Source organism: Solanum tuberosum, unplaced genomic scaffold (genome assembly GCF_000226075.1).
Source record: "Solanum tuberosum cultivar DM 1-3 516 R44 unplaced genomic scaffold, SolTub_3.0 scf00152, whole genome shotgun sequence".
NCBI lineage: Eukaryota > Viridiplantae > Streptophyta > Magnoliopsida > Solanales > Solanaceae > Solanum > Solanum tuberosum.
Genome location: NW_006239078.1, coordinates 645,496 through 668,889, shown reverse-complemented (window position 1 = coordinate 668,889; position 23,394 = coordinate 645,496). Strand labels below are relative to the sequence as shown.

Sequence of the window (23,394 nt, the reverse complement as noted above, 5' to 3'; positions counted from 1 at the left end):
GGAAGACTCCGTATGAGAAAGAATGCAAGAAAGATGACAAAATATTGTAGTCAAAGAGAGAATTGGATTCACTATACAAAAGAGTGTGATTACACCATTGATCATCAACTTTCTTCAAGATTTTCCAACCCACTAGCTAGAGCCATTATCACCTACACTTAGATGTGACCTTAACAAGGAATTAATATGAACTATCTTCCATAGAGTATTCATCTAGTAGCATACAAGAAAGTAATTTCATAGAAAGGGTTTTCAGTCTTGGTGAAAAATTCTAATAATTTGAATTTTATCACCAACCCTAAGATTGTATTTTTTTTTCAAGTAATCTAACCCTAGGTTAGTGATTCTAAGTAGAATATCCTCAAGTTTCACCCCTTACTCTTTTGTCTTCATATTGTGGCATGTTGCATATCACTCCATTTTCGATTTTGACCGATACAATCTTCATCAGTTAGTGTTTTTTCAAACACTATTTCATCCTCATTAACCCTGAAAAGAAGTTAGGAAATTGCTTAATTAATTAATCAAAACAAATTAATTTATGATGTAAACTTGACTTCATGAGATTATTAAAAATTACAACAAGAGTGATCAATGAGCGGAAGTTAATAGTGAAACTCTTAAAACTATAGTATTTCCAGACAAGGTTAGAGGAATTATAACCATTTCCCCACACCTCCGATCCTCAGCTATCCGAACTTCTTAAAATTCTCATAATCCATATTTCTTGAAATCAATAAAAACAAACTAGATTAATTAAATATTTTAAATTCGTATTAAGGGTGACAACTTACAGAGTAACGTGCTCCCTCTTGAAAGTCACTTTGTTCCAAACAATTTATGGATAGTTTCATAATATTTTATTTGGGATTGAGGAAACTATCTCGAAAGATACAATCTTGAAGACATTTTTTCTTCAGGAGCTTGCATGGTGCACATGCTCTTTTATCTGCCATTGATAGCCATTGATATATAATATATTCAGAGGAGTTTTTTTTTAACTTTTTCTTGATTTATGAATTGAATTGGAGAAGAGGGGTTTATATAGGTAATGGAAACTGAATTCCTCATACCGACATTACATTGAGCGCCAATTTGATGTTGAATTTTTTTTTTTCTTTTTTTTTTTGATAAAATAAACCTGACTTCATATGAAATTTTTTTTATCCGAATTTATTTATTTTTGTCACCAAAAATTAAAAATAAAACCTTTATTATTAATTAATTTGGAGAACACTGAGGTATGGGCTCGTGATTAGTTCAAAAGCTAACTCACACTCAAAAATACATTAATACAATCATATGTTGTATTATGTATCGTATTTACTGTTATATAATACCATACATCAACAATTTGAATGATAATAATTTTAACATTAATTTTACAAATTTTAAAAAATCAGTTGTGTTTTTTCCAATAGTTAGTATATATAATATAATGTGATATTTTAATATGATATAATGCATTTAAATCAACAAACACCTAATAGTAATGTTATTACTTATATTGTTAATGATTAATTCAAGTCAATAAGATGTTAATATGTTTTGCAGAAAATAACCTTGGATCTTGTTGTGAGAAACCTTATTTGCTAATATAAATATTTGAGTAGTTTAATTCATGGTATAAAATATTTCCATTCATAAAGGAAACAATCTTTCTTTATTTTTGTTTATAAAACTTTGTAGTTTTTTACTACGAACTTTAATAATTTCTAAGTAAAGATTAAAGGAAAAACTACCTAATCAGACATACATCACTACCACATATATTATTATTACTTATACTTTTAAAATATTATGTATATTACCATTAATTAAGAGTTTCTTATGTATTTTTGTTACCATATACACCAAAATAGGGAGAGAAGCGAGCGAGATTGGGAAGGGAGGCGAACGACATTCGTGTGTATCCCTGATACATGCGAATCAAACTATCGATACACTAGATCCATGTATCAATATGTATTTGGAGAGATTCGCATGTATCTGAGATATTAGATACATGGGCGAGTGACGAACGAGATGGGAGAGAGATTTGCTATGTATTCCAAATACATGTGAATCCATTTGAGTACAATGTATCTAAAACAAATTACACCTAAATTTGATCTTATGTATCAGAGATACATGTATTTGGACGTATCTAGAGGCAACAAAATCTGATAAGATACGTACAAACTAGAGTGTATCTAAGTAATTAGATCATATTAAGTTCCCCAAAATTAAATTATAAAATCTCTACCAAACAATTTTTGGGGCCCAAAAATTTTGAGGGTCTAAACCAAAGGATTTACTAGCCTCACCATAAGCCCCCACCGAACATGGATCTATTACACTATGTTTCGTTCGGCATGGTCTTGATTTTTCTCTTCCAAAACAATTTTATTGATTCAATACAATAGGCGAAAAGATCATGCAGTTTCCTATCGAGACAAACTCTCAACGGACTACTTTTGCCACAATCACCACCATGCTACCTAGCCTAAAGGAGAAATAATTGCCCCAAAAATTGATAAAGAATCTCATTTTTTGGTAGAATCGAGGAAAACTGAATGGGGGTCGAGACGTTGACTCAAGGTCCCACAAATAGTTGTCTATTACACGGCTTACTAAACTAACATTTTTAATGATATTTTAGAACTCTGAATTTGATTATACTACTTTATGTAGTTATTCAACCCTAAAGGTAATATGAAAAAAGAGATAATATGTAAGACTTGTTCGTTACAATGGATAAATAAAATAAAGGGAAAAAGGACAAATATATTCTCGAACTTTCGAAACGGAGGGAGTATGTTTTTACGCCCCAAAACAATGCACATTTGAGTGTTGATAGATCTATCAGAGACATCATCTAGGACAAACAAAATTACTCAAAGACATGTTTGAATGAACTTTGCCAACATTTTACTGTCTCCGACTATTTTTATTTGTCCATTATACTAAAAATAAACGTCTACTTTTGCTTGACATAGACATACTATTTACATGTACAATTCAGTTCATCCAGGAAGTAAAAGTCAGTGAAATCCAAAACTTTTTCCTGGAATTTCATCTGCAAGTTCATCTGCTTGAGTGTTGTATGGATTTCGCGAATTCTTGGATGAGAGATATCCCCTCCCAGAAAATAATGCACCTTATTTTCAATCTCTGTCCAACTATACGCCGGTTGCTTTCTGATTCCATGTTCTTTCATCAAGCCTCTCACTCTCGTGACCTCGCCCCACATACCTGCTTCAGCGTATATGTTAGATAACATAATGTAAGGCCCTGAACTATCGCCGCCTAATTCCATGACTCTCGTTCCAGCAAGCTGTCCAAGCTCTACATTGGAATGAGCGCGACAGCCAGCAAGAAGGGCACCCCATGCTGCTAAATCAGCTTGAAAAGGCGATTCTTGGATAATGTTGTAAGCCTTGTCTAGCTGACCTGCTCGTCCAAGTATATCAATTAAACAAGCGTAATGCTCTGGTCTCGGAGTAATGTTGTAGTTTTTCATCATTGAATCAAACCACGAGACGCTCTGACTAACCAACCCTGCATGAGCACAAGCAGATAATAAGCTGAGGAATGTTATACCATCTGGTTCACATCCTCTGAGAACCATTCGTTCCAAAAATGCAACTGCTTTCTTGTACAACCCGTGCTGTGCAAATGCAGCAATTATAGTGTTCCATGAAATGAGGTCTGGGCTTGTGATTAGTTCAAAAGCTAACTCACACTCAAAAATGCTGCCACATTTGCTATACATAGTAATCAGAGCATTACACGCGGAGACATTGGAGTCCGCCCCATGTTTAATAACAACTGCGTGAGTTTGTCTACCAGCTACAGGAGATGCGAGAGCAGCACATGCAGAAAGAACTGAAGCACATGAAGATTGATCTGGTCGAAGAGACATCCTAAGCATCTCGACCAGTAACTTGAGTGCCTCTTTGCTGTGTCCGTTTTGTGCATAACCTGTGAGATACCAATTGAATCAATACAGAGAATATAGTGGATTCACACCTGATAAACAAATTACATTAAGAAGTCGTCACATATACAATATAGACACTCAAACTTGGCTCCGCTAGCAAGTAAGCATTCCAACTTTGAGAGTTAACATCTAGACACCTTAACTTGCAACTAAATACTTCAACTCGTTCCCACTGTCTCAAGGACACATGACGGTAACGTGACACATAATTTTGGAGGTTCCTAGATGATCATTTTGTAAGTTGAGTGTTCAACTGACACAATGGGGACAAGTTGAGGTGTCTAGATGTGCATACCTGAAATCATGGCATTGTAAGCAACGCTATCTTTAAATAGTATTCCGTCAAACAATATCCTTCCTTCCTCCACCCGCCCCTCCTTGCAATACCCAACAACCATTGCTGTCATTGCAACCACATTCTCATTCTTATCTGGCATCTTTTGAAACAGTTCCTTTGCCTCATCGAAACACTCGTTCTCTACATACCCACTAATCATCACAGTCCATGAAACCTCATTTTTATGCGGCATACGTTCAAAAAGTAACCTTGCCTTATCAATCTCACCTTTCTTCATACAACCATCAATCATTGCAGTATAAGAAATGACATTCTTTTTTGGCATCTCGTCAAACAACCTCTCTGCTTCCTCCACCATACCATACTTAACATAACCTGAAATCATCGCGTTCCAGGACCCAACATTCTGCTCAGGCATAGTTCTAAAATACATAGTAGCATCATCAATGCAATCGTTTTCCACACAACCCGCAATCATTGAATTCCAAGTCACTACAGTCATTTCTGGCATTGATACAAAGAGTTTCTTTGACTCATTGAGATACCCATTTTGCCAATAGGCCGTAATCATTGAATTCCAAGAAATTACGTCTCTCTCTAACATTTCATCAAACACCTTCCGGGCATGTTGAAGTTTGCCTTGTCGTGCCAATTGGTTGATCCTGATGTTGCTAGCGTACACAAGTTGAGATGATTTGGGGGGTTTTCTGGTAAGGCGGGAAGAATAACGTTCAAAGGTAAGGAAGCAATGGAGGAGTTTTTTGAGCTTGGAGCTCGGGTAATGGCGGACAAACATTAAAGGTATGAATAAAGAGGTTGAAATGAAATAAACAGTTTTATAGGTCAGATTTATGGGTCATTTCTTGATTTCTACACAGATACGAAGTTGTTGAATACCTTTGAGCTAGGGGTACAATGTCCTATCTCATTTTCATGTTTTGATGTGAGCTATACTCCGCGATTGCAAATTCAAGTTGATATATCACAACCCACAAAGAACACTTCCAAAACCATTGTTCATCTTGACAAAGTAATGATAAATACAATGATACCAATCATTCAATGGCAAGCACAAAGGCTTCATCATCCTACTGGAATTCATCACAATGATACCAACCATTCAATACCAAAACTCGAATTTGACCCAAAAAATTGAATCCCAGAGCTAATAGCAAGACTATGAAATCGCAGGCATACAAGTTGAGAGAGACAATATTACCAAATAGTAGTTGAACTAACCATTAGATGCAAATTATGAAACATTGTTCAACACCAGAAGTGTGACAACAAAAACATCAAGAGAGATTCAAACAGATACTATCGACTTCCGCCCCCTAAACAGAACAACAATTACAGCACACCTCCATCCCACCTTACAAAAATAAGCATCAACATAGAACATTATCCCTACTATTAGATTTCATTACCAACTTTTCAAGTCTTCACAAAAAAAAAATCTAAAAAAAGCAACAATAAAACTGCCATGGTTGATCAACTTAAGCACGCTCGCCCCTGATACGCCTAGCAAGCTGAATGTCCTTGGGCATAATGGTCACACGCTTGGCATGAATGGCACAAAGATTGGTGTCCTCGAACAGACCAACCAAGTAGGCCTCAGCAGCCTCTTGAAGAGCCAACACAGCATGACTCTGGAAACGCAGATCAGTCTGAAACCAAACAAGACACACAGAGAACCAATTAATCAAACACATAAACCATAAAAGCATACACCCCAATGTGCCAAAGACACATTATAGCACAAAATTTACCTTGAAGTCCTGGGCAATTTCACGAACAAGCCTCTGGAAGGGAAGCTTCCTGATCAAGAGCTCAGTACTCTTCTGGTACTTACGGATTTCACTGCATAATATCAGAAATTGTAATAGGTAAATACACAATTGATGAACATGAAACGAGTAATTTACTCTATTCTACTAACGATCAAGAGAACATTAAATTATAGAATCAACATCTTCATCCAAAAAAGTTCCAACAACCAATACTTACCGAAGAGCAACAGTACCAGGGCGGTATCTGTGAGGCTTCTTCACTCCACCTGTAGTAGGAGCAGACTTACGAGCAGCCTAATTCAAATAACGCACATTGTTAGATATCAAACAGCAACATACAATTTCATACAAGGACAGCTAAGTTAAAAGGAGGAACCTTGGTGGCAAGTTGCTTCCTAGGGGCTTTTCCTCCAGTAGACTTACGAGCAGTTTGCTTGGTACGAGCCATCTGAAAACAACACAGCCAATACTTCCACAATTACAACAAAGACAAAGAAAATAATCAATTTTGCAGTAATAACCTGCACCATAAGAGCTTACAGAAAAAAAAACATACAGAATTAACATCAAACACTAAACAAAGATCCAATTTTGCTCAACAAACTTGAATTGTACAAAAATCTTTCTGACCCAATTTTGCTCTACAAACTTGAATTGTACAAAAATCTTTCTGACCCAAAAACAAAGACTCAAATATCACTACTAAACGAAACATTCTGTTCTTCCATATACAAATCTTAAAACCAACCACACCACAAAGTACACTAAATTAAGAACAAACCCCAAATTAAGACTCAGTTTCTGTACAAAACATACATATTCTATAACCCAAAAATCCCCAAGCATATACATACTCACATTAGTCTAGAGAATTAACTACACAAACCCAATTATAGAAAACAAAACCTAAATTACTGCTCTGATTTGCTTGAGCCAAGTCTCTTTCGGAAACAGCTCTGCTTACAACTCTACCCTCCCCAAACCCCACTTTACAGAACTCCACTAGGTTTATTGTTGTTGAAAGCACTCTAAATATAATTTCATAGAAATTCCTAAATTTACAAGCAAAAATTCAAACCAATTCAAGAACAAACATACACAATTTTTCTCTAGTCTAGGAAATTAACAACAGAACCCCAATTACAAATCAAAAAACCATCCATTACACTACAATAAATTCCAAGATTCCAAACGAGAGATAATCAAATATTCAAAAGATCCAACACTTAATCAAAAACCCAATCTTTAAACACAAAAAAGAGCAAAACCCCAACTCAGATAATCAGAAACCCTAATCATAAAAATGCAAACAAATCAAAATTGACTTGAAATACAAACAACAATTCAAATAACTAACCGCGCGGAAAAGAAAATTTCAAAAATAAACAATAAAAAATTCACCTTTTTTCTTCTCTTCTTCTTCTTTGTCTGCTTGGTGAGCGAAAGTTTTCAAAGATTTACAGGTTGATACCTATATATATTTTTTTTGTGTGGAAGACGACGAAGGATAAAAATGGACGGTTGAGATTTGTTTATCTCTGTGTTTTCTTATTAGGTATCGACGGTTGTTAATGGTGCTAGTTGTGTTTTCTCCAAACTGATTGGACGGTTAAGATTTATGGAGAAGGAAAAGATTTGACGGTTGAGATTGGAAGTTAGTAGTTTGTTGTGGATTGAGAGGACACAATACTTGATTCTTATTGGTTGACATTTGTTGAGTGGTGTGGTATTAAGATGGTTAACTACACTAAACTAGAAAATAGGAAGCTATATATTCATTTTTGGAATATGACATGTTACGTGAATATTGTATGTTAAAAACTCGGTATAAGTAATTGTATACGTGGAATTATTTTGAGCGAATATGTTAAAATGAGTCTAGTTAATCATATCTATATAATTGGATGTTTATAGATTTTGCATAGCTGTCATGAATTCATTGTATCTCGTACGTTCATTTAAAACCTCTTTGAATTGTCATGAATTGATGTTTTATGTGAATATCATCTACTGAAATTTCGTTCCAAGTAGTTGTACATATGGAATTGTGTTGAGCGAATACCGTTAAATCATTTTAATCTATTATTGTTTTTGTTTTGACGAATAAGTTAAAATCATTCTAATCTATCATTGTTTAGTTTTGAGTGAATACGTTAAAACCATTCTAATTTATCATCATTTTTGTTATGAGCGAATACGTTAAAATCATTCTAATCTATCATCGTTTTGGTTGCAAATTTGGATGTTTACAAAACCTCCCTGAATTGCCATGAATTCATTGTATTACATACGTGCATTTTAAGTCTATTTTTCACCACTTACTTACTTACCTCTTAACAAGTTATATTAAATATACTTCACCTCATATTTGATTGAGAATTTTGATCTAAAAGGAGTTATTGTCCATGAATAACAAGAATATCCAATAATTTAAACATGAGACTCGTGAAATAATGATAGTTCAGGAGAGCATGAATGTCAAACGCCACGTCTGATCATCTCTTACTTCTTCCCGTTAAAGAAAGACCAAAATGGTGAATGGAACATGTCAAATTACACTGGTGAAAAACGTATTTAATATAATTATCGATGTATATAACTTAAATTAGTTCTTTTGGTCATCATCAAAGTAGGAGGAGAACTGAATTGGAGTAAATGTAGAACACAAATTGGAAGAGAAATTGCTCAACTAATAATTAAAGAATTCAACCGCCAGCTTCTATAATACAGGATACATATGAACAAATTAGCACTAACTCCTGTAGAAACCAAAAAAACTGAACACAAAAACTCAACTGACCCCTTCTATTAGAAATGCACAGTATCACCAACCAAATGCTCGCTATGGAAAGACTAAATAATGAAGAAAAACCCGAAATTTCTGCACATGAAATGAGAAGATATTGATGTAAACTAAGTAAACCGATCACCTAAAAAGAATGTGTCTGTACTTCCAGCCAGCACTTTGGTAACCACGGTGTCTGACTGGTAAGTTTCTGGATCTCTTTACATCATAAAGGGAGAGCACATATATCACGTCTCATGAATGTCAAAATCGAAAACAATCTCCAACTTTTAGAAGCCTTGCAAGTCGTCTGATAGATGGTAGCACAGTTTCAGAGTCTGGTGAGAATGTATCAGGAAGCTTTGGGAGACAAACAGGCAAATACTCATCGCCACGTTCATGCAAGCAGAATAGACCGAGCACAGCACGACAGAATATGAATCTGCACAGAAGATACAAGAAAGCATGTTGTTAGTATCTAAGTAGGCTCCTGTGGCAACTTGTAACAGTATTTCAATTGGTTGAAACAGAAAATGCTTACCTGAGAACAAGCCGTCTCAGAAAAGGGTCAGACAGAACTTGAGCCCAAACCAAATCTAGGTTAGTCAATGTACAGAGGATTACCTCCCACTCTGCAAATGCAGTTGAGATGATGCCATCAGCCTCATCAGAACAATCCTGAAGAGCAGTAGTGTGAAAGTTAGACCGACTTACAATTGCTCGGTAAAGCAACTAGCATTGCTGTGTACTTACCAAATCTTTATCAGATGAGACAAGGTCAACCAACTGGCAGAAAGCCTGTAAAGGAGCAGCCAAGAACAAGGTGAACTGACTTCCAGTTTGAGTTACATCAGTGCCAGGGTTCTTGAATGATGGTCTCAGAGGAGAGAGAAATAAAGCACTTTTTTCTCCTCTTTCTGCCCCATGTAGAACCTGAAGAGCAAAGAGGTGATGTATCAGCGAATAAATAGTCCTCCTCAAAGATAATTTTTAAAATTGAACTTGCAATAAAATAAGTCATACGTGAAATACAATATTTACAACAATAATTTTCCAACCACCCAAACAGATGAGAAGAAAAACAGCCAATACATTCATATTGATGATTGGTAGGAGAAGCAATTGATTTTGAGTAGCTTTTAAAATGTACTTGCTCAACGTCCCAAAATAAGTGTCCCCTTAACAAAAATCATGTCATTAAGAAATGAATACATACAATATGTAGTTTACTAAACTACCCTATTTAATAAATGTCTCTTGAATTTTTTTTGATGAAGTGTCCGTCTCTTGAAAATTAAATATTATTAATAAGTAGATGGAGTATAAGGGTATAGTTGGAAAACATACTAATTTTTGTCTTGAATTCACAAGGTGACACTTATTATGGGACAATTTTTTTTTTTGCTAAGGTGACTTATTTTGGGACAGAGGGAGTAGTACTGAATAAGGTGGGAATAACAGCAGTTATATATTTGGAAAAATCAAACTGTCCCTTCTTCAACAACTCACCACTTCAATAAGAACCGCCTCACATAATTCAACAAACGTGATCAAGAACAATAAACACATAATTTTGGACATTCAGAAGCCCAACATGTTATCAGGCATAGTAAGGACTAAAACATAACTACAATCATCTAAAAGTCTCAAGATATGTAGGCATTTGGAGATCTTAGATGTTTGTAGCTCAGGTAGGAATTCTCTGGGTAAGCAGAAAGGTTACTGAATGGAAACTGAATCCTGCAGAAAAAACTACAGGATTCTCTTTGGCTATTCATCCCAATGTTCCACAATATAATTCTATCAGTTATATGTAATTTATGAGAGCCAAATCAATACTTGGAAACAACTACAGTACAGAAAAATGATTATCTATAACAGATTGATTTTTTTTGAGAATGGTAAAGATTATCTATAACAGATGTTACCACCGAACCAACCTAGATTTGTATTCCACTTATACTCTAGGGAGCAAATGAGAGTAAGCTAGATTTTTACTTAACACTCCACAGTTTCATAAAACACTGAGCTTAAGAAGGCCAGAAAATGGAATGATGGATCCTCTAATTTGACACTATCTCATCATACGCTTACTGTGTTTTGATTTGAACAATATGCAAGATTAATATCCACAAGAAGCTGTGATAATCCAAAGTTTTTTCTCGTATCATCTGCAATTGCATCTCATTACTCACTAGAAGTCACCAAAATATTTGGTTATTCTCTCTCAAAAGCATTATTACAAAGATTCTAGACAACAAGTAGAATCCCAGACACACATTCCAATGTGTGTCTTGCTCAGGGATAGATCATCATCATTCAATGAGTTAGACACAGTTTTGACAAACCTGCCTTGAATGCATCGCTGTTGTCACTATCGATTATTAGGAAGAGAGGTCTTCGTGTGAAAGGAATAAGATCGCCTGGATAGAGGTTATTTGAACCTGCAAAAATCCAAATAGTAAAAATCATGCAGTTAGATTTAGAACAATGAGATAATCATGAACCATTTTATGAACAACACATTAATCAACTTCTGCTGGTATACCTCCACTTCTGCTAGGACCTAAGCACAAACAATTCTCGAAATATTGACCCGTATCTCCATTGGTGTTGGTATAATTTTCATGTAAAGCACTCTTTTGTTCATACGAAGTACGAGAAAGAACACTGTTCTTCGAAGATTTTCTAGAACTAGAAGAGCTTTCTGTGTGTGAGGTGGTACTCTGAATTGTGTTTCCTGGAAATATATCAAAGAATTGAGATTTCAGCCACAATTAGCATATCAGGAGCTGAATTTCATCGATTAAGTAGCTAACCAGATGCTTTGGTTAGGAAAAAATATTTTTTAAAAGTCACAAACCTGATGCAGAAATATATATTAATACCACACTCTCTGGAGGGAGCTCCTCACACATTGTAGCGACGACCTGCGGGTGCCAGAACAAAACGACTGAGTAAGGATACACACTAGGAGCATCAAAAATTGTAAGGGAGGAGTGCCAGAAGCAATCACTCAGATAAGGTATTATTCCATAATCGAAGTAGATATGAGCACTTGGACAGGGTTCACAGTTGAAGTAGATTATTTTAAATGGCTATTGTGGGTTCAGGTGCAAAGAAATCATTATTAGCATCGAGCATTCAGGCAACATACAGTGGGCATTGGGCAACATAAGAAACAAGAGTGAAATTTCTAGTTTTACTTCCCATGTTTTGCATAGTATCAAGTGCTTCAGCAATTATTTGTTCGATCAGTTCCCAAGACACGGAACTAAATAACTTAAACCAACATATCATCCAGCAAGATTAATTTCTACATTCCTCTTCCCTTTATATGAAGCAGTATTTCAGTATAGGACTCCTTAAATAGATTAATCCAAATGGAAACACAGTAAACATAACAGAACTCACAGATATCAACAGTGGAACATTAGGACGGTAAAGAACGGCCTTCTTGGGATTGGGAGGCAGAGCTGGATCCATCATCTCAGCAGCCAAGTTAATATCTATCAGTCCAGAAGTAATAGATTGGTCAATCACAGCACCATTCACTCGTGGTTCAACTGGACTTCTTTGATAGAAAGATCCACTGGGTTCCCATTCCAAGCATTGCAGCATTCTGTAAGTGTCCAGAGTTAATTCTGCAAATTTGGCCTGAAATAAAAATAAGGGTAGGTTAATTGTGCAACAAACTGAGCACAACTTAACACTGAGGTAAGTGGATGTTGTCAATACCTCATTTTTGTGATAACTTGTTAACAGTGCATCTCGAAACTTTAGCACCTTCTTAGCATGGAAGCGAGCCACGTACGGACGAGATGATGGATGTGAATCAAAGAGAGCACAATATCGCAAAGGCCTGGCATCAGGAGATGGAGAATGAACTCTTGCGAATCTAACAATTTCTTGCACCACCAGTCTCCACTCTTTGAAGTTGGTACCCTGTGAAATTATTACTATGGTTCATCTTACAGAAAGAAGTACAGAATTTCTGTTGAAACATAGATACTAAGTACAGGGCTAAAGTAGCTGAAGCAACACTAAATTGTTTAATGCAACTGGAAGATGCAAGTGTGCTCCAATCACAATCAAAGTAAATTCATCTACAAAGCAACTAATCTACCAGTTTCTCATTGGATATGAAAAGAAGAGAAATGATGGGTAGTTTGTTCAGTTCTCAACTTTGTACTTGCTCAGCTAGTTCCAGAAATTGAAGTATGAGAATCATCTCCTATGTACTAAGTAACCATTGCAAAACATAGTGGTCAGATGTTCATAGAGTAAATGGGAGTAACAAAAACTGCATTCACACTCGGAGCCTTTTGAAGATAATATGCAAATATTCTTGCATAATATAGACCATTGATTCATTAGGAACATGTAAGATATTTCCTCAGACACACTTCCTTTTTAATTTTTGAGTGACAACCTCTACTATCACTAACACAGCATACAACTCAACCAAACTTCTTAAAGTCTCTCTCTTCAAATGTATATTATAACAGATACGTCAAAGTGTTCATATATACACATAAGATGTGTACAGATCTGTATATAAAAGACAAAAGAAAGAGAGAGAACAAAACAAAGAGAGTATTCCTTGACACCATAAAAAATGCAAAAGACAGAGATGGAAGAAAGTCGTGGAATGCTTGTGCAGGGTTCACCATTCCCAGACCCCAATGCACCTCCCCCAAATTCATAATGTTAAAGTTATTCGCATACATAGGTAAGAATGTAAGTTAAATATTCAAAACGGTTAGAAGTGTGTATATATTTTTGTATACACCCTTATGTGTTCTTTCCAGAGTACAAAATAAAGAGGCAATTAGCACTTTTGGCAATTAAGGTGAATTAAAAAACATTTTTCAGGCTACACCAGTGTTTTGGACGGTGAAAGGTGATAAAAGGCGACGAGGGTCTGCCTCGCCACAAGACAAGGCGAGCGGCGAGGCGCTTGCCTTTTAGAAGTGCGGCACCATTTAATACCAAAAAATTAAAATATTTAATTGCATATGTAAATAATCAAAATCTCAATAGTAATAACATATTAGCAAATATTTCAATTCAAAAACTAAAAATAGATAGTACATACTAAAAGAATAGAACTTGAATGAGAAAAAGAAGAACAAAAGTCAAAACAAAGGTAGAAGTGACTCTGAAGTTTTGAATAAGAAGGAAAAAGAAACAGAGGAAGAAGAATAGAAGAAATATGTATTGGTTAGACTTTGGAATCACTGGAAAAGTCTGGCTAGTCGCCGGAGGAGTCTAGTCGAAAACCCTAAAATTACCTTTTAACTTTTAAACCCCTAAATTGGTCGCCTTGTTTTAAGAAAATACAAAAGGCGACGCCTTTCTCGCTTCTTGCCTCTCGCCTTTTGTCGTCATGGCATTGCCTTTTGAAGATCGCCTCGCCACAAAGCTAAAAGGCGATGAAGGGTCGCCTCGCAATGGCGACGAGGCAATCACCTTTCACAACACTGGGATACACCAACATAATATAGTGTGGAATGGTCAAAGCTTTAGGTCTGAACAACTTGAAGTAAGACAACAAAGGCACCAACGACTTAATTTCCTCTATTTTTTCTTTTTTTTCCTTTTCTTAGTTATAAGAGGTCTTATCCCAGCACAACTCTGGAGGTAGTCATGTAGCCAGTAAAAAGGTTATCTCAACTGAAACTTTTCTCCATTTTTTAAGAGAGTGACCATTCTTCACTACAACAACAACCCAGTATAACCCCACAAGTGGGTCTGGAGGGTGGGCTGTACGCAGACCGGGTAGAGAGGTTGTTTCCTATAGGCCCTCGGCTCAATAAAAACAATGACCATTCTTTACTATGAACTAAAAAGACAGGTCTCCATCACTACAACCAAAAGTATACTACATGACAAAGCTGAGTCCATATAAGTCATATTATATGACTCAACTGTCACAAGTTCTCAATCACTTCAACCAACAAAATGCATGATAGAGCTTATCCTTGAGAAGCTATAATACGTACCTCATTAGCTCTTTAAGTCCGGACATTTGGCGTGTACTAAAAAGCACTACTCGCATGCTAAAGATAATACAACATGCCTAATCAATTTAACTCAGGGGCCAATTTTTTACTATAATAAGGAGCTGGAAGAGGCACCTAATTTGCTAGAGGTAAAGATGGATTCTTGTTTTCCAAACACTCCGAGGGAAAGCGAAATTAAGTGATCTACTGAAAAATGCTAAAACAAAATCATTTTAATTCCTCAATCTAACAGCTAAATTTGTGAATTTTACCCTACATCTGACAAATTCCTTTTAATTGATGGACTTCTGGCTTTCCAAATAGACTGACCAAAGCTGACTGAAAAATCAACTAAAATATGTTCAAATTTCATGTTAATTCCTCAATTAGACAGCTAAACTACTGTATGTCTATCATAAAAATGACATTTTTTCTAAATTTAAGCTTCATTTCCATAAAATTAAGGACAGAACTCAGAAATAGCCATAAAAATGGAAACATAATTAACAAAGTAAAGGAACTAGTACCGGAAAAGCAGCTTTACTGTCATCAACAATAGCTTTAAACTGCTCAACCAGCAGGTTCACCATTTCCGTCCGGTTCAAAATCAACGAAACCATCAAAAACCTGGCATAGAACCTCAGCTCCTTAAACCTCACCATTCGATCTTTTCCAGAACCTTCAAAATACTTCCTGTTCAAAATCGCTTCATAGAAAATACACGACTCGAGTAAAAACCTCGCTTCGCTAGTCCTCATATACTGACTGAAGTAAAGCTGACCGATCCGTGAAGCGATCTCTCCGATCTCCCAACGCTGTAATCCACACTCCAAAAGCCTCACCCTGTTCTCCTGCTGGTACTTCCATAACCTCATGTACGCCTTGAACACCTTGTGAAAGTAGTGGTTACTCGTTCCCCACCGTCCGTACGCCGGTAAATCCCGTACTCTTGCGTATTTCTTCTCTGCACTTTCTACTAACGCACGAAACGTCTTTGGAACGACGTCGTCCGCCATACCTCACCGGATTTTCACACCTCAGCTAAGACGACGACGAAGAAGGAGCATTACTCGCCGGAAAATTTGTATATACTGACCTATAGATACATTTATAATGGGTTATGGTGGGGTAGGGGGTGGACTTTTATAGGGGGGGGGGGGGAACAGGTAAGCTGGTGAATTTGAGGGAATTTTGTGAACTGTGATGATCAAAATATTCTGTTATTTTGTTTTTCTTTGTTAATATGATTTTTGGATTTTTCTTTGGCTTTTTTTCTATTTTTTCTTCTATCGAATCGCAATGGCATATTCAGATTTTTCACTAGCGTATATACATATTTTCACTTACAAAGTATTGTGTGGAATTGAAATTCGAACTTCTAAACTACTTAGTCAGTCTTCTAATCTTGTGTTCAGCAACTTCAAACTTATCATATATATATATATACATGAAAATATCGTATAATTTTTTTATCGAAAAACTAAGATAAACACCCTCGAGCCAATGTAGATTCGATTGTGGTAAGAGATGTTGGTGGTGGGGCTTTATGGGGGTTGGAGTTGTTTGGAAGTTATAGAAATGTGAGTTGTGTAAAGTGGATGGCAATGAAAAAGTAGGATTCTAGGAACTTGGGGGGTTTGTTTATGAGTTGTTGAAGAGTAAGATGTGGTTTGGTTAATTATAATATTGAGATTAATACAGGTAAGGAATTGATTTTTCTGTCAAAGTTTTCTCAATTGACCTCGTTATATCGAATTTATCTTAGTACGATTTATATTTTTTGTGTGATTTGCGAGATATTATATATGAACGAATTTATTTAATGAGCACTCAAAGATCAGTAAAGAATAGTAGCTGTGAGTTTTATGGGTTCTAAACAAAATTAGAATTGTGCAGGTCTGCAGGACGTGCACGTGGCATCCATAAGGGAGATTGAAGATCGATTTCCCTTAGCCAAAGTCTTCTCAATTGAATTTATCATATTGGACTTGTCTATATGATTTGCGAGATATTGCACGTGAGCGATTTTTTTCAAATAAAATAACAATGTTGGGATTAATATTTTTTGAATTGTTAAGTGTATATACATTTTTATGAATATTTGGTTTATCAAAAATAAGATTATATATGATAGAATAATGAAATACATGAATTTGGTTTTAGATTGGATAAAACTTCTTTCATTTTATTATATATAGCTTTATTTGAGTTGGTGTAAAAAAATTTAAAAGAAAAATGTATATTGATGTCAAGCATCTACTTCTTGTTCAATTCAAACTTTTAGAAAAAAGTTATTGATGTAAAGAGTCTTTATTTATATTTTAGATAAATCGAAATTACGTGGTATTTCTTCATAAATTAACAAGTTTGATGTATATTTAATGCATAATTTGGATATATCGCTAATGAAGATATTAAGGTGCATTTCTATTAGAAAAACAAGTTCCTTACAAATGGAAAAAAAATGACTTTTTTAGTGAAAATAGAGAAAACAAGTTTCACAAATAACATTACACATTTATTGTGAAGGGAGATGGTCCCGAGCCTTGCCTATATGGTTATATAGTACCAACATTATTTGCAAGTCACGTCAGTACAATGTAGCGTCATGATAGTGTTAGCTCTACGAGACCCACAATAACAAAATTTTACTAGCAAGTCCTCTCATACCACGTCTTCACCTCAAAACAAAACAAATTAGGAGGTTGAAAGTAGGTGTAAAAGTCCAACTAGAAGGGTAAAGGGTCAAAATTAAATAAACTTTAAAATTAGGAAAAATGTAGAAAGGAGTAGCGTTGATCTTGGCACGAAATCAACAAATTATTAATTAAATCTGACGTTGAATTTATAACGTGCATAAAGCCAAAAATTTGACTAGCTGTTTAAATGGAATCTAATAATATACATTCAAATTAATGAAATAATCAAATATGTACTAGTATTTTACTTTTAACTATTTTTTTTTTCCTTTAGTTTAATTCTTGTCATGAGAATGTCTTTAAAATCCACTTGCATTGGCAGTGGAATATTCAGATAAATAAAAAGAAAAATAATCAGAGAAGTCTTGAAGTAATGATAAAATTATTTTCATGTGACCTAAATCGTGAAAGTAGACATTAATATTTTTTGCATTGGAATAACCTATTTACATGACATCCTTGGAATGTATCTCTTTTTCAAATTATTCTAATGCGAGATGTTTTATACACCATAACTATCTTTATTTATTTATTTAAAGACTTCTTTACTAAAAGTGCAAACAACTATTTGGTGGCATTTGAACTTGATTTTTCGTTTGGTTTTGAAAAATCATGAAAGAAATAATTTTGGAAAATAGTTCTCTTTGAAAAGGTACTGCTAGATTTTAAAACATTATAAATGCTTTCATATAGTTAAAAACAAATAAATATATTATTATTTTTTATTTCTATTGCTTGAATTCGAGACTTCTGCTTTTTTTTTCTTCAATTCAATGGCTTAAATAAAAATTATTTTGAGAAATTTCATTTTAATGTACAACCTTTTCTCTCTTGATATATTTATTTTCGATCACTGTTCTTTTAATTTTTTTTCATTATTATTTAAATTATTTATAAGATTCGTTAACCAAACTTTTCTATCCAATATTCCTATCCCCTTTATTATATAAAAAAATAAAATACACATAATCATATACATTGGATATGTGCATGTCTATACAACTTACTATGAATATACCTAGGGAAGGTGAGGGTGAGTCATTATTTTTATATTTATAAAAATAAATAAATATGAAAAGTACACCTAAAAATCATATGAATACTATTTTCACATTTTCCATAATTAGTGGTCCCTTTGAAAGAATAATTTATATATATATTGACTTAATCATTCACACGAAATTATTTTCACATTATTATGTATTAATATTTTCCATTTCTTCAACTCCATCATCACCAGGACACGAATTATTTTTATAAGAATATTTTTTCCACATTGGCATTTATAATAATAATAAAAAAAAAAAATCTAGAAGTTGCCAAAGTAAATTCATCTACTAATAAGAATGTTAAATGAGCGGATAAACAATATTTGTTTGAAAAAAAATCTCAAAAAAATCAAAACTAAAATTTTAAATATCCTATAAGTTTTTATTATGTTTTAATTAATACTTCTAAAAGCAATTACTATATAAATTCAGCGTGCTTAAGCATGGAAGAGTTCGAAACTCCTAGCCACAAGTGATTGATCTAACACATGTTCAAATGTAATATTATTGGGTTGAGTCCACTCATAACGGCGTTAGATGGTCCCTAAACTCATTAAATATTTCTCCGCGCTAAACCCTAGATTTAGCCTATATAAACACCATTGTGGGTGTTCAAAAAGGTTTATCCATCATATAGAGACGGTTACAGTTTTCACATAAGATCTATCTTTGCATCAAAAAAGACGTATATATGTTGTGGACCATAGTAATTGAATGGGGATCTATAATAGTCACGACTCGTGTCATCAGTCATCAGAAATCCTCACAAAAGCACATAAACTCTCTTTATTCACAATATAGCTAGATATTGTTTAGGGGATGCAAATAAAGGCTGTCAAATGTGTCCAAATTAAAATATGTTATTTAATCACTTTATGTATCATTTTACTTATATATACGATATTATTTTTTGAAGAAGGGTGTCCAATTGGACACCCTGACTATAGTATAGCTACACCCTGAACCCAAGTTGTCAACTAATGTGGAAAATTATCTATTTTTTATGCTCATAATGATATTTTTATACACTGTATATAGGTTTGGGTTAAGATGTAGGACAAACTAATGGATTAACATGTTAATTAATTAATTAGCATCCCTTATGAATGGTCTTGACTCAATAATTATTACATGGACAAGGGAAATTCATATGTTTCATGAGAATTTTCGACAATCAATGACCACGAGTCGTGATTATTACAAAAAAAAATCTCTACTAAGAAGAAACTCGTACGTCTCCTAACTAATATTTATTGACCATTTGATATCCACATTAAATTCAAATTAAATCTAAATTTGCATTAAAAAATATCATATTAAAAAGTAAAACACTCTCTAACAGAAGCGACTCTCTATTTAAAAAGAAAACTTGTTTAGTCTTGGCAATTGTAACCCATTTTTTGTTACCTAGAAAAGGGTACACAATGGTTGTTTTCCCAAAAAAAAAATATTGAGGAAGTTCCATAAGGCCATAAATTTTGCTAACAATATCTATAGAGTATATCTATATGGGGTCCAATGGTCACTATCTAGTTGCTTTGGATTCCTAAATTTTACTTGTCATAATTACTGTTTCCCAATACTCACTAATTGGTTGGTTGGTGAAACAAAGAAGAACAAACAATTAGGCAACCAAACACCTTGTGCTAATATTTGATTAGTTGATCAAAAAAGGATTGTTCATACAAGTGAAAAGATTTGGGGTATTTTACTTCTTGACTAAGGATACTAAAGTATTTAGGTTTGTGTGAGTTTATTTACGTTATCGATTTTCAAGTTCAAATAACAAAGAAGAATTGCAAGTATTTTTAACAAACTGATAGGTAATGTAAAATTTATCAAAATTCGTAATAAATTCTCATAATATAGTCATACTTAGTTAGTTTTGGGGTATTTTACTTCTTCATTGAAGGATTTTAAAGCAATTAGTTTTGTGTGACCTTATTTACATTATCGATTCTCAATTCAAGATCGATTTTTAATTCGAGTAAAGAAGGATGATTGCAAGTATTTTTAACAAACTGACAAGTAATGTAAAATTAATCAAAATTGACAATAAATTTTCTAAATATAGTTATACCAACTCAAGAAAGAAAGAAAAAATAGGGAGAAGATTGTGCTAGTCATTAAACCACCTAAAGGTTACTCCAACTTGTATGAACTGGACAAGTCATAACCTAACTCTTATCAAGTTTTAATTAAATTTTTCATGAATTAACTTGAATTACATATTTCAAATCTACTCAATTCTTAGATATGCTAAATTGAGAGATATTAAACAAAATTTAATACATATGAATTATGAACTTGCTCAAGCTTTAACAAACTAAATATTTATATTTTCTTAAATTAATTTTACCGTTCAATATAAGAGGGGTTTGAGGGGTCCATAAATATACACCAGAATAAAGGCCTTTGGTCCCTAGCTCCGTGCATTTGTCATTTTCACATTTATAGATAGGGGGACCTTTCATAAATTATGAACCATTCATGTGTTTTTTCAGTACTATATATTATAAAAAAAATATCAAATAAAAAAATTATAATAATCCTCCTGCAATTATTATTGTACTACGTATATTTTCCATTATTATCAAAATAAATAGAAGTACAAGAACAACCAATTCAACCACGTGATAATAAATGACCAACTAATTGAGGTTAAAAAATATTTTATAATTTATAAAATTCAGTGCTTAAACCAAAAAAACAAACAAAAAGAACTCATAAATCATAGAGTAGTGAAATAAATTAATATTATTTGATATAAATGTCCGATGAAAGTATTTACTTTAATTAGACTCTCTTAAACAATTCCACCTCTTATGTGACACTTATGAACGGATGGCGGTTTATAGTTTCATAAAAAGGAGCTGAGTGTCAGACTTTTAGACCGACACGATTCTAATAAAGAGATAACATATGATAATACTTTAGGAAAATTCATCGAAATGAGCAATATAAGTGATGAATTTATGAGGTACGACATAATTAAGTTCGTATAGTATATATATTTTTAAGTTCGATGATGACATAACTCGAAAATAAATCCATGAGGTCTCTTGACCAATAGACATGATATGTCCCATCAGAATCCCAACTACCTTCTGTTTTGTTATTATCATAATTTACTCTTCTATAATTATTGTTCTTCATAAATCATTGATTTGCATTATTAGACAATTTCATTCAATTATTTATTGTATATAAAACAGTGTACTAAATAATTTGAAATAAGGGTTGTTGTACATGGAAGATGGGGTCAAACATTTGAAAACTTTTATGACAGTATAATTTCATTTATTGACTAAATTATTGAGGCAAATATTGTACATATATAAGGTATTTGTTGATTAATCAAATGTTATAAAGTTTAGAAACAACATTTTGAAGATAACTTTTGCTCCAACTTATGGGTTCCTCTCTGGTAAAGACTAGTACAACAAAGTTTTTTTTTTTATTATTATTATTATTTATAATTGTAATTTCTGGGTCACCTTACGCGCACTTAGGCTAATTTCACAGAATACCTATCAGATAACTTTATTCACCATGATTGGAACAAATAAATAAAAAATCATCTAATATGTATATTTATAATATCTACTGAAAATTGAACGTGATACAACAGAGTTATTTAGCACAATAAAGAGATCAATATAATGTATTTTTTTATTGAATAATGAAAAAGAGAAGAATGACCAGACATCAAACGATTAACAAGAAGGTTGTGGAGTAGTTGAATATTGAATGTCTTATTAGCAATAAGGGACCTTATACCAATGTTTTGGTAGAGTGATAAATAGTCGCTCATTTTTAATTAAATGTTTTGTATTCAAGCAAGGTTGAATTGGATATAAAGTTACTTTTGTTAGATATCGTTTTACTCTTTGATGCGAAACTTTTTGACGCTAATCACAAATTTAATAAAGCTCAAATACAAATATCAGACATATATTATTTATAAAGTATATGTTATTCTGTTCATGACATGAAGTAAGATAATGTTTGTGTCTTTACTCATAAACCTTTCTTTTTGGCATTTGTTATTTTCTTGTCCAGTTTTCAATGGAAGTTCTTTTATTTTGCTTTATTAGGTGAAAATCTTGTCTATTCTTTTTCCATAAGTACATGTGTGTGTGTGTTTTGGTGCAAATTTTCTTATCTACTGTCAATTTCTATGTCTTTTCATTTGGGCAATTTACTTATGCTAAGACAAGAATATCTAATAATAGCAAATACTTTTAATTCGATTAGTCTATCAAGTGATAAAGAGTTTATTCGTCACGATACAATTATATTCAAAATTTAAAGTTTATGAGTTTAAATTCTACGATATGACAGCTTATTGTGTTTGAAATAAAATATTTTTAATACAAAAGCAGATTTTGAATAAAAATTTATTAGGTTCGGTCAAATTTGTAACTAATGATTTAGACCATTTGGTTAAAGTCATGTACAAATGATTTTAGTCATCACCTTTTAGCAGCAAATTTGAGGCCTTATAAAAAAAAAAAACTTTAGAAGGGGAGTGGACTTAGTAAAACCAAAACAAATTCATACTATGACTTTTTATCTTTCATTAAACAACTCACTTAATAATGATTTTTAAATAAGATTGTCAAAATTAATTGATGAAAAATACATAAAATTTGCTCAAAATTTGGTGGATTAATGGCTAGACCGTTTATTAACTTGTCCATTTTGACCAACTCAATTCAACCATTAAAAAATTGTAGTGATTTAGAGTAAATAAATAGTCCAAATTGATACATATTTTTTTCTT

General features: G+C 33.4%; 3 protein-coding genes across 3 annotated transcripts; all 3 read right to left on the bottom strand.

Annotated features, from left to right (window-relative positions):
* Positions 1 to 2,780: 2,780 nt before the first annotated feature.
* LOC102587943 (pentatricopeptide repeat-containing protein At4g02750-like) lies at positions 2,781 to 5,297 on the bottom strand. The gene is made up of 2 exons (XM_006353143.2): positions 4,278 to 5,297; positions 2,781 to 3,963 (listed from the first exon to the last, which is right to left on the bottom strand). The coding sequence occupies exons 1-2, from the start codon at positions 5,074 to 5,076 to the stop codon at positions 2,984 to 2,986; spliced, it is 1,779 nt and encodes a 592-aa protein (XP_006353205.1). The 5' UTR covers positions 5,077 to 5,297; the 3' UTR covers positions 2,781 to 2,983.
* A 198-nt stretch (positions 5,298 to 5,495) lies between these two features.
* LOC102587619 (histone H3.3) lies at positions 5,496 to 7,511 on the bottom strand. The gene is made up of 5 exons (XM_015311251.1): positions 7,473 to 7,511; positions 6,447 to 6,520; positions 6,288 to 6,364; positions 6,050 to 6,140; positions 5,496 to 5,947 (listed from the first exon to the last, which is right to left on the bottom strand). The coding sequence occupies exons 2-5, from the start codon at positions 6,516 to 6,518 to the stop codon at positions 5,777 to 5,779; spliced, it is 411 nt and encodes a 136-aa protein (XP_015166737.1). The 5' UTR covers positions 6,519 to 6,520; positions 7,473 to 7,511; the 3' UTR covers positions 5,496 to 5,776.
* Positions 7,512 to 8,728: 1,217 nt separating this feature from the next.
* On the bottom strand, positions 8,729 to 16,013 carry LOC102587300 (protein SCAI). Its single transcript, XM_006353141.2, has 9 exons — positions 15,388 to 16,013; positions 12,594 to 12,800; positions 12,270 to 12,512; positions 11,719 to 11,785; positions 11,404 to 11,595; positions 11,208 to 11,299; positions 9,609 to 9,788; positions 9,397 to 9,533; positions 8,729 to 9,297 (listed from the first exon to the last, which is right to left on the bottom strand). Exons 1-9 carry the CDS (start codon positions 15,874 to 15,876, stop codon positions 9,120 to 9,122), a joined length of 1,785 nt encoding a protein of 594 aa, XP_006353203.1. The 5' UTR covers positions 15,877 to 16,013; the 3' UTR covers positions 8,729 to 9,119.
* Positions 16,014 to 23,394: the final 7,381 nt, after the last annotated feature.

Coding starts and splice junctions, on each gene's coding strand:
- LOC102587943 (XM_006353143.2), bottom strand. CDS start 5,076: ATGTTTGTCCGCCATTACCCGAGCTCCAAGCTCAAAAAACTCCTCCAT. Junction 3,964..4,277: donor TTACAATGCCATGATTTCAG/GTATGCACATCT, acceptor GGTATCTCACAG/GTTATGCACAAAACGGACAC.
- LOC102587619 (XM_015311251.1), bottom strand. CDS start 6,518: ATGGCTCGTACCAAGCAAACTGCTCGTAAGTCTACTGGAGGAAAAGCC. Junction 6,141..6,287: donor CCTGGTACTGTTGCTCTTCG/GTAAGTATTGGT, acceptor GATATTATGCAG/TGAAATCCGTAAGTACCAGA. Junction 5,948..6,049: donor AAATTGCCCAGGACTTCAAG/GTAAATTTTGTG, acceptor GTTTGGTTTCAG/ACTGATCTGCGTTTCCAGAG.
- LOC102587300 (XM_006353141.2), bottom strand. CDS start 15,876: ATGGCGGACGACGTCGTTCCAAAGACGTTTCGTGCGTTAGTAGAAAGT. Junction 11,300..11,403: donor AGGTCCTAGCAGAAGTGGAG/GTATACCAGCAG, acceptor GGATTTTTGCAG/GTTCAAATAACCTCTATCCA. Junction 9,534..9,608: donor TCTCATCTGATAAAGATTTG/GTAAGTACACAG, acceptor ACTGCTCTTCAG/GATTGTTCTGATGAGGCTGA.